General features: G+C 35.3%; 1 protein-coding gene across 2 annotated transcripts in view; it reads left to right on the forward strand.

Moving 5' to 3' along the window:
- Positions 1-12,149, forward strand: part of CAMKMT (calmodulin-lysine N-methyltransferase) — a 228,544-nt gene that overhangs the window by 185,328 nt on the left and 31,067 nt on the right. For both annotated transcript variants that reach the window (XR_011327480.1, XM_069800297.1), the window contains one exon: positions 3,101-3,167. Coding sequence is in view for 1 of the 2 variants with exons in the window: in XM_069800297.1 (XP_069656398.1) it covers positions 3,101-3,167 (67 nt within the window). In the remaining variant the exon portion in view is untranslated. The remainder of the gene's footprint in view (positions 1-3,100; positions 3,168-12,149) is intronic.

The following is a 12,149-nucleotide window of genomic DNA, read 5'->3' on the forward strand; positions in this document are numbered from 1 at the left end:
AATAGTATTTGGCTCCAGGTGCCACAGACTACAAATGATGTATTACTGCTAATTTTTATTATTGCTGATGGTATTTTTTAATTGTTTAGCATACTATATGAAGTTAATGTGGGATAAAATACTGTTTTCTTTCCTAGATTCTGCTCTTCAGGAACAGTTAATGCCTAGTATTATGCTTTTTATGTAGGTATTATAGATTAAAATAATCTTGTTTAAAAATTACTGTTTACATCTTCCCTTTAAATTTCTTAGGAAGCTTAAATTACATGCCAGTCATACTATAATATCCAAAAATTACTTTCCCAAAAGTAAAAGTGGTTGTCAACAAAAAAGAAAAAAAATCACTGTCAGAAGCCAGGAAATCACCAAGCAAGCCTGCTAATTATTCTTAATGGGCAAGATGAGCACATTAAGAAACAAATGAATACATCAGTGAAATGTAATTGAAAATCGACCTGGCAATAGTGCATTGCATCTGAGAATCTGCCTTTGTATTATCATCATCATCATAATTATTGTTGGTTTTGTTGTTGTTATCGCTATTCAGTGAGCGTAACTAACAGCTTTGCTTTGTGAGCTCTCAAGCTTTTGAGGATTTGATTTTTCTTTTAATTTTTTACATTCTTCATATTATTTGCCATTTCATACTGCTACATGAAGTATTCACTATGTATGTTTTCAATATCTATATTAGGATATGTTAGTGAAATGTTACAAGTTAAAACAACTTATGAATATGTTAATTTCAAATCATTGTTGTCATTTTAACCATTTCACAGTGAAATATATAGCTATATTTTATATTAATCATTGGTCTTATGCGTGAGGTTTATGGAAGTTTTTAAAAGGATATTATGATTTGAGTTACTAGTCCATTTAAAAGACTTCACTCTAACTCACTCCTTTTGCTTATCGTGGGCAGATTTTAATTGATTAACAGATCATTTATATGGCAAAATCAGTAAAGTAAAGACAGATGTTATTGCTTTTGCAGCTTCGTTCAAAACTTCGTTGTTGGTTTAGTGTGTTTTATCTAAGTTCTTTCAGGATAATTTAAATAAAGAAACTATTCAAAAGAAAAACATAGCTATTTTAAGTGAATAATAAAGATATACATAGGCAAAGTTATCAGATTCATGCCCCTTTGTAATTTTGGGTGATATGCATTCAGATACAGATTTTCCAGCTTAGGTAATATCTATGACATAGTCAGTCATGAACATGAAATTCTATTTCCCCAGAACACTGGAAGCATCTATACTTGGTTCTACATGTCCAAATCCAAGGATGAGGTTCATTTTTAGTAAAAATTGTCTCCTGTTTCAGAGAGGCTGTGTACCTTCTGCCTTAGCTCTGTTTCACACCATGCACTAGTGACTTGAACTACTGTCTGAAAGCATCAATAATACAAAACATTGCTGCAGTGCACTATAATGGCCATTAAAATATAGTGTATGGATCTTTCAACAGTCCTGGGAAATTTAGGTTAGAAAGGTCATGTTCAGCGTGAATGCCTGAAGACAGGGGCTCATAAATGATTTTTAAAAGCTAGGGTTAGCATGTTTACAACAATAATTAATAGTTTTGCTCAGTGATATAATTTAAGTGCAGTCTAGCTAATTTATCAACAATGTTACTTCTGCCACTACTTTAAAATAGCATGCTTTACTCATGGAATTATTTATGCCTTCCTTTTACTTCACAGGTAGACCATTCATTACTACTTCTCATTGCATATTGTGGAAAAGATTTAAAAGGCACGTCCAAACTACATAGATTTGTTTAAACCAGTTTTCTGTCGTTCCATTTCTAGTTTTTGGCTTCAACGAAATATCAGTTGTCTTTTCTTTTACATTGCTTGGATAGAGGCTTTCTTAAAATAACTTTTCTTAAATAGCCAACTGTGTTAGGAAGGCCAATTACATTATTTTAGCAAAGTAAATAAAAACATATGTCAGTGATACTTTAAATTAGCCTGACACTAGTGTTCAATTTTCTTACAAGAGCACTTGCAAAGCATTCAACATATTTTGTGCACCTAGAAACATCGCCCTAATTAGCATTAGATTTCCTGTACCTTAAATAAGAAAGAGGGATCATTGACATCTTTACTAAAAATGTCCAGTTAAGATAATTTTTTGTATTTCAGAGTGAATTGTTCAAATACATATGGATTCACACTGGGTGACATTTGGTATTCTCATAGTTTTCAGTCACTTCCTACACCTTTTCCTTCCAATGGCTTCTCACTAACCACAAATGATTGATTATGAAGGTTACTTCTCTAGGCATAGATGACTGGGCACAGCTTCCCTTTAAACTTTTCATTGACAGCCCTTGCTTTGCCCTGCCTGAATGGCTACCCAAATTTGTGACCTGATCTTCCGAACTGAAAGAAGCTGAGACATGAGGCTGAGGCATTGAGATGTGAGGCTGAGGCACTGTTGCAGTGCCTATGGGGAAGAAAAGGCATTTATTGCTTTGCACTATATATCTTTTATGGTGGTTCCAAACCATTCTCAAGAAAGCAAATGGACTAGGAACTCCTTTGCCTATAGGCTAAGGTGCTCCTATTGTGTGTTGGATTTGACCCAGACAGAGCCAGGATCAAATGTATGTGTCTTGTGACAGGGCAGGTTCTCAAAACCCTTAAGCCTCCAAAATCTCAGCACTGTGATCTAGTGGTAGAGTTGACAGCAGCATAAACTAAACTGGACATTAAGTGACCGTGCTAAAAATTTCTGTTCACCATGGTTGTGATTCTTATATTTGTAAACAATAGTTGCCTTTAAATGTATATAAGGTATGGGAAGTCTTTTTCAGTTCCCTCTGTAGCTACAGGGCTAGCAATTCTGTAAATGAAACAGTAAATAGAGGTAGGCAAAAAGAGCAAGTTGCTGCATAGATATATGGCTGATGTGCTGGAGTAGCAATGTAAAATTTATGCTTCTGAAAAAAGACTCACACTTAGCACAGATTAAAGAAGACCAAACAGATAAAAGACATTATGAAGGTAGGTATTAACATTGGAAAAAAGTATTTTTTATTATTTTTATTACTGCTCTGGTTTTGTAGATAATTCTTAACAAATATGCTACAGATGTAAGTGAGATCATCACAAGAAACCAAAATGCAGGAGTATTTAAGGCTCAGAAAGTGTCGAGCTGGTAAGATTCTACTAAACTGTTTTACTGATTCTTGCACGTAATTGTATATTCAATGTAAATACAAAATGTCTGCAAAAGTGTGAAAGTGTGACCTATACTATTGATGCTGACACAGACATATATACAACATAAGTAGGTAAGTGATGCAAGACAGTAATTTGGGAGTATTAAAAAAAATGTTAGCCTCGAAGGCATGCTCTGGAGGGTGAGCATTGTAGAGGTTCAGGGAATTTGGTTTCAGATCATCTCCAGAGCCCTTCCTGACCCACCCTGTAATAGGTGTTGCCACTGAGGTTAGCTATTTAACTATCTATTTCATTGAGGCATCTCCAGGTACAGTAGGGACTGGAAGCAGCTGAAAATTTGAAGTGTGTTTATCTCTTGTAGTATTTTAAAAGTAAGTTGTAAAGTACTTCATATTCGTGGTGTAGGGTTAAGAATTAGAATGTGCTTAGAGATGGCTACCTAAGAGCAAATAGCGCACTCTTATTTGTGTGTCTAAATCTTCTTTTTTTTTGGATGATTCTCATTCCAGAAGGGCTTTCAGTCCTTCTCAAAGTGACAAAAGTAAAGCTGAAAAAGGGCTGAGAAAGGCAAGCTGTTACAGCAGAATAAGCTTATTAACATAGAGGGTTAAACCCATACAATTTTAATGGCTATCATTCACATCATTTATCCCTATGCTTATGTAGCCATTCTGTGTAGAGAAGTTCTTTTAAGTGAGCGCTTAGGGTTAGAAAAATTCTGCCTTCATTAGGGTGTACATGCATATAACTTAGAGATATATCTCTGCATCCTAATAAGTGCCTGCCAAGTAGACAAAGGCCACACGGGCTCCAGGAATGGTCTTTCAGGTTCCATGTGCCGAACACTTCTTGTGAGCAGCCTCAGACACTCATCCCTGCTGAGGAGAGGCTGTGTGGTACGTCCATCCAGAAGCTTAGATTTTGTAGATTTCCAACTGCTGTCTACTTTGTATGAGATTTCGGATTTCATCCCTTGTCAAGACTTCAAACCTGGTCTTTTAGATATCAATCAAAAGCACATTTTCTACTCTGTCCTCATTTACATTTATCTAATGCTTAAGGTCATTTGTGATCATTTGAGTGTATTTCAGCATATAGAATCAGTGAATAATAGATTTCAGCCTCACGCTGTGAAGAAAGATTGTGTTTTTACAAGACATGATGTTGTTTACTGGGTGTTAATAATCACTAATTAATAAACATATCTAGACGTCATAAAATGTTGCATTTTAAGGAGTAAAAATGTCAAGTGTTTAACTTCTTGAGAGCAATAGCATTTGGGGCCTTATTTGCATAAATAAAATAATTAAATTACAAAATAAAGTGAAGTACTATATCAAAACATAACGCTTATTATAATATACACATAATTTGATTTTTTAGTTCTATGTTCTTAAGGCTTCTGCAGATTTGTTCTAACAGTGTAAAGTTTTATGAAATAAGTATTCAAACCACTCTCTAATCCCCAAAATAATGATCATCTTGCATTTCTCTGTCTTATACACATTAATAGTTGATTTCTCCTGTCAAAATTAAGGTTATGCTTTGGTTAGTTATTTGAGAAATGCTAATGGATGAATTAGTCTTTCAGATGCAGTAATGACATGCAATGAAGGCAATAACAAAGTTATTTGATCACTCCTCGAGGCCTTGAAGAAACGAAAAGGCTGATGTAAATTCTGAAATATTACGTTAACCCTGATTCACTTTTCCTATAACTGAACCCTATTTCATATCCCCCGATGATAATGGGGGCAAAAAACCACAAGAAAATGTAGTGTTTTGTAGGGAAAAATGCAACACTGGCATGCAAAGTGATGTTAGGTGACTTGTTTTATGTTGATCAGAGCTTGCAGGCAAATTAATGTAGTGATACATTTAAGTGACTTACTGCAACATTAGTTTAATCTGGAGAAGGCATGTTCCTCACTCGAAGGTATCACTTAAACAGTGTTCAGTCTTGCAACTTTGCACAGTGTCCAGTGCAAAGTTACAAGATTCTTTCCATATAAAAGATAGTTCAGAATAGACCCTTCTCACTGCACCTTCATCTCACGTTAGGATCTTATACTCTTTTCCTTGCACATGGAGCAGAAATTATCAGTATGAGAGTCAGTTTGTGACTTTTCCAGACATTTAAGTCTAGTCTTGGAATATATGCCAAAAAATGTATGGCACAAAAAGGAACAATCCAGTATCAGCCAAAGGAAGTTAGATTAGGACAACCTGCCATACATTTATTTATTTAGATTTATACAAAATGCAGTAAATAAGCACTTCTCTAGCTCTCTGCCAACTCTTGATTATTGTTTAAAAGTACAGTAATGTAAGCCAAACTGGCAGTTTGTCATATTATGTGTTATAATGTAATAATAGATATTTAGTAAACAGTTTACTTCAGCAGTGGATATACAATTCTATTTTATTTTTAGCTTCCATGAGTATGTTCAGAATTTTTATTTACACTTACTGGAAATAGGTACAGTAATAACACTGAATTACTAATAATGACTTGCCATAGTAAGATGAATTATTAATACCATATATGAGTTTCAGGATTTTTTTTCCACAGTTCAAAAATTATCCATGAATCATGTTGTTTACCCCATAACTTAGCATATGAGTTATCCTGATAGCAGTCTTTGTACCATCAACTCTTATTAGTTTGACATGCATTATATCATTGTTTTGAACATGTCCACCAATGATTAAATTAGCAATAACAAAGTCAAGGAATCTCTGCTCTTTTTCTCCTCTTTATTTTAATGCAGAAATCTTCCTGAAGCATGGGTTTGGGTAGTAGAATTTCGAAAGGTCGTTGTTATTACAAATGTCATGATGGAAAAGCTTTATCAAAGAAGATGACTTTCAGTATATTCTAAAGATTAACAGACTGTCTCTCTTACCTACCAGGGAATTTGTTCTTCCATCAGATTCACTTGTCTGAGAAGACCAAATCTGTTAAGAATAAAATTTGTATACTTATGGCTGATATGGGACCTGTGAGTTTTAGCTGTGGACAAGTCTATTATTTTGCTAAGAGTTGCCTCAGAGAGATTACATCCTACAGAAGAGTGTAAACAAGTACATATAACATGAAGTCAGTGAGAGAAATGCTTGTGGCATGATGCACCCTTTGATTTGATTAGTAATAATGTATCATATAATCTTTGTTCATTCTATAGTTAACATTAGAACCCACATCAAGAATGTATGACCATGTGACCAAAAGTGACAATTCCTTCTTCTTAAAGGTTAACAGATAGGTTATAATGTTACCCGAGATTTTAGTGTTCCTTACAAATGTAATGAATTTACAAGCTTCCAGAATTAAACCTAAAAAGAAAAAAGTCTAAAGAAAAAAGACTAAATGGCATCCAGTATAATAGTGGATGAGGTCTCAGTGACAGAGCACTAAACTGTATTGTCCTGATTCCATTCTTACATCAATTATCTCTTTCTCTGTAACTACCAACATGTCAATATTTTACCTTACTGCAATGTTCTTCAAATATGCCAACTTTCTAACCTTCCTGATTTCAGCTGGTCGTGTAACAGGTTCCATCAACATAGAACAGCCTTAATAAAGACTCTCTCTCTGTTTTCATTCATCAAAATGACCTGAGTGTAGCTAAATTCAAACTTTCTGAAAACATACTTACTGAACTTGTGTTTGTCAGCTTAGCAACCCTAAAGGAATCCCTTTCTTCCAACTACTTTTTCAGTCTCTTCATGTAACACTCTTGCATGACAGCATTTATTGGCAAGAAGGAAGCTGCCAAAAGGAACTTTTCCTGCTCTTTGGTTAGAAAGAAAAGGTTCCTGGTTCCTGGTCTCTTAATTTGATCACTTTATGTATGTGTGGGAAGAAACAATGAACAGTCTGTCTGTTCATGCCCATTGTGAATTTGTAGCGCTCTGTCAGCAAAAACTCAGGTGGAAACCATTCCATGCATCTGATCATACTTGCCCTGCTCTATATCTTTTCCAGCTTCAATCTACTCATTTTCAGATGAAGGTGATCAGTACTTCATTCAAAGTGTGCATAAATGATAGATATATGTAATGGAATAATTACGCTTTCTGTTCCTCTTCTAAAAATGCCTAACAGTGATTTGCTTTTTTGACTGCAGTTGAGCACTGAGCTAATATTTTCATGACACGGTCTGTCACAACATCAGGAGCTTTGCAGTGACGGTCAGTTTGGAGACCTTCATTTTCTTTATGAAGCCAGAATTATTTTTCCTGTTGTGCACTTTGCATTGATTGCACTGAATTTTGTCTGTCATTTTATTGTCCAAATACTCTGTTTCATCCTTCTGAAATTCTTCACAGTCTGCTCTTTTCCTCACTATCTTGAATAACTTCTTAACATCAGCAAACTTTGCCACCTCACTGCTTATCTCTTGTAAACATGGTGAATAGAACAGGTCCCAGGAGAACTCCACTGATTATCTCCCTCCATTGTGAGAGCAGACCATTTATTACTACCCTGTTCCCTTTCTTTTATTCTGATGTTTAGCCATGCCAGGACTCTTCTCCAGTGGCTGTCTACTTTCCTTAAATGTTGTTGGTGAGAGTCTTTGCCAATAACCTTCTGGAATCAGAAGCAGCCTGCACTACCCAGATCACCCTTATCTGAATACTCATTGACACCTTTGAAGAGCTTAAGGTTTATAAAGCAGGACTTCCTTTTACAGAAGACATATCAAAAAAGGCTCCTGTGGTGAAATTGTCTTCAGTTTCTTCTGCAGTAAACACCAATGCAAAGAATATTAATTTCACCTCTCTGAAATGTTATCCTCTGTGAGTGCTCATTCTATATCCTGATTATTAGCTGGCAGGAAGATTTAGAACAAAAGAAGGAGTACACTCATTTTTGGCCTGCCTAATTTTATTATTATATTTAATTTTACAAGTTTGTGATCCTTTCTTCATCTGGGTGTGACTTCAACTTTTGGAGGAATGACATCTTCTTTCTAATAACCTTCTTTACCATTTGGCCTACCAGCTGACATTCACCAACTTCCAAGCCTCTCCTATTTGTGTATTTCATCCCATTGTGTTGACCTAATAAAGTTGCAATTTATTTTAAATTGCATTGCAGTTTTGTCTATCTTCTTTATGTGACCAGACAAAAATATATAAAGAGAAAAAATTTAAAAGTTAGCAAGCTTTGTAGAGAAATTTCTAGGTGTTTGGAAGAAGAGGGAGAAAAGCTAGGTGCTAGCTAGAAGTATAGCATTGCATTATTTTAAATAATTCTTGCTCAAATCCTTGGCTATTTTATGATGGTCTCCTCTTAGGTTAAAAAACATGCTTTTGGTAAAACTATTCCTCTTGTACTCTCTTGGACTGGACAGAAAGACTAGGTGGAGACCACTGATGTGAGAAAACTTACATCTTTCTTCCCAGGGTTTTAAAGGAAAATGTCCATGAGATGTTAGAGTCGAAGATTGTTTGGTTTATTCCTATGGTCTTTTGTGTATCCATCTTTTTAGCCAACTTTTACATAGTTCACTGGTTCATGTTGGTACCGTTGTAACTTTGTCTACCCTGCCTTGTCTACCTTGGTTCTGACTTAATAGGCAGTCATCAAGTATATTTTACACACTTTCAGTAGGCTCTCTCCTTCACAGGCACTCTCAGCTGATCTTTGCCACAGACATAGGAAAGCTGGGACAAACTTTAAATTATGACAAAATGATGCTTACAGTGTTATCTTTGTTTATTTCATTAATATTCAATTAATATTTAGTTATTCAAATGTTAACCAAGGATACTGAAAATGAATGGGGTTCAGGAAGGAGGCAGAAGAATGAATTAGGGTGTGGAAATGAGAGAATTAAAGAGCTCTGTTTACTTAACTTGTCAAAGAAATGACTTGATTGTTAAGAAATGAATTGATTTTGATCGCAAAGTCTCATGTGGGAAAAAAAAATCTTTAATAGAAGATCACTCTTTAATCTAGCTTACAAGTACCTAATAAGATGTAGAAATTGAAGCTAGACAAATTCAGTCTAGAAAAAAAATGAGATTTGACAATGTTAATACATTAGAACATCTTTCCATGGGAAGGGGTAGTTTCTTAAGCAATGAATGTGTTTAAATCAAGTTGGATATCTTTCTGAAACATGTGTATTAATTTCCTGAGATATATGGGCTTGATACAGAAATTTGAAATCTTGAATGTTTATTGTGGTCCCATCTGCCCTCAGAATTTAAGCACCTGTGAATTACATCTTCTCTTCTGTTTTTAATTTTTCCTCCCATTCAGTCCTTCTGGATCTGCCTGGTTCACTTCACATTCTTTGTTTTTTCTTCTTGTTCTCTTGATTATCCTCCCCATATTCATGGATAGACTATTTTCCATAGAGCAAGAAACTGTCTTCTCTTCCCTCATATTTTTACACAAAACTAACTTTAACAAAGCTTTCATTTACTGATCCTACCAGTATGGTTGTGCCACATGTGCTTACTCTGTCTTGCATTTTGAAGTGATGTATTTTTTTATACCGTATCAGTCTGATGTGAGAACCATCCATTTTGTGCATAAGGTACTACACGAACTTTGCTAAAAACAGTAGTCAGTCTCTTAAAGACTGATTTAGACTGCATTGATGTAGAGGAAGGATGCGAAAAAGCAAATTCACAAACACCAGTGGTATTTTTTCAGTAATAACATTTTTATACATGGTATTCTGACTTCTTTTAAAAAAATAGCCACACTTGTGCTGAATGCTGGGTTGTGGTGTGTCTACAAAATGGAAAACTTTATTCTGCAACAGTTGTATTTACATGTAGTGTATTTATTATGTCCCAGAAATTTAGTAGCTTTTCATATGCAGCAAATGTTTAAGCGTTAGGACTGTTATTTTTGAAGACAAAACTGTAATGTGCCCATCTGAATTTTAGCAAAATATGTTGTACAGAATAAGAGAAAGAAAATATGTTCTCCGAATAAGGGAAGCATGTAACTTCATCATATACTTTTAAAAAGGAACTTTTAGACAGTAAAGCCTAGATAGACTCATAGAATATCTCAAGTTAGAAGGGACCCATAGTTGGTTTTGGTGTTTTTTCTTCTTTTGTATTACCACATTAATGTGATGAGGTTTCATCATGAATTGTTGTACCAGGCATTGTATAAACACAGAGCAAAAAGGCAGTTTGTGTTAGAGAATCTATGGTCTAAGACCAGAGATAGATATGGTGAGGAAGGTTGACGAAGGTAAGTGTAGTCAGCATGATAGACAGATTTGGAGGCACAAGAGCAGCCTAGCCTTTTTTCAGTTTTTATAGGCACTATTTTAAAGGAGAGTTTCAAGGATGATGGAGTAAGTTTGTGAATGTTCGTGGATAACATAGTGGAAAAAAATTGTAAAGGTGCTTGCTTGAAAAGTTAAGTGGAAGATGGTAGACTGACATTAGGGCTGATTAAAGAAGGGACTTGTCCTTTCGATATTGAATGAGAGATAAAAAGTAGGAAAGTGAACTGTTGTGAAGCATTTGGAAAAGACGACTTGCAACCTGGAGAAGTACAAAGAGAAAGGTGACAAGGTCAGGGTTGTAGGCAAGAAAAACAATCTTTGCAGCAGCCTACTGAGTAAATATTAATAGGGCAAGACTGCATTTTCCAAGAGCAGAGAGAACAGTATTGTGATGTTAAGATTTAAGTGATGATGACATGGTCAAGAGTTTAAGTTGAGTGGGTAGATAAGAAACTTCTTAGAGATGCTATGCAGAGGGAATAAGCAAAATCTGGACAGAGCTGAGGTATGCAAATATAGAGGAATGTCTAAGCTAAGTCTAGATTACAAACTGGAATTAATGATTATGTCCAAAGGGATCAAGAAAAGGTGGTAACAACAATGTTTTGTTGTACTTTAGAGGTGATGAGCTTCTCACTCACTGAGGCTGTGAAAATACTGAGTTGTGAGTCTGGATACACAGTGTGAAGTAGAGAAGTGGGTAGTGGGGTTTAGCTTTTATGGATGAGATAGCCCAGAAGTAAATTTCAGAGGAAGAAGAGGTTGAGGTGGGACATTGTGAAATTACCAGAAATGTGGGAAAGGTTTGAAGACAATCTTTAGCAAAGCACTTTGAAAAATGGAAGAGACAATTTAAAAAACCCAAACAGAAAATAATGGAGTTAAAAATTCTAATGAGTAGCAAGATTTTCCTTGGCTGAAGAGAGAAGAAAGGTCCAGGAGAATGAGGATAAAGTGCAGATTTTGAGCCTATCTGAGAAAAATCATCAGTATACTTTGACAAGAGTAGATAAATTATGTGGAAATTGCCAAAACCTGCAAGGAGATTCTTAGAGGGAAATGTCCATCGGCAATTGTAAATATCACATTCAAACTGCTTAGGAATGTGAGAGGAAAAGGAGAATGATTGATGTTGGGTACCTGTGGTTGAAAATTTAACCTTGGTCCCTTCAAGCCAGGTATGCACTGTAGGGAATGAGATAATGGATAAGAATATAAAGCAAAGTGAAGCAGTGAAGGTAAGAAAGGCAGAAGGTGAAAGAAGGTGGAGAAATAAGAGCAACCTAATGAGACTATAACGAGAAAGATGGGGAAATGATAGTAGGCAAATTTGCAAGACCCCCCAGAGGAGCTGTAGTGATAGGCATACACATTGCATCTGTTGCTAAATTAAAAACCATCTTCTTGATCTTTATACAAAACTGAGAAATCTCAAACAAAGATCAAGGTGTGGAGAAACATTCTGATGATGCCTTTTGTTAATGTGTTAATGAACTTGCTTCGTTAATGTCATAGAAAAGGTCATATAAACCCCCAGACAAAATCTTTTACCTGAACCTGTATACTTACCAATGATAATGCTTTTTAAAGATTGAAGCCTAAATTAAACTATGAAAAGAAGAGCTGGGTAGATAGGAGTTCTTGGTAGCTGTTCATCTGCTAAACGGGACAATTTTTTTTATCTT

This window comes from Haliaeetus albicilla, chromosome 13 (genome assembly GCF_947461875.1).
Source record: "Haliaeetus albicilla chromosome 13, bHalAlb1.1, whole genome shotgun sequence".
NCBI lineage: Eukaryota > Metazoa > Chordata > Aves > Accipitriformes > Accipitridae > Haliaeetus > Haliaeetus albicilla.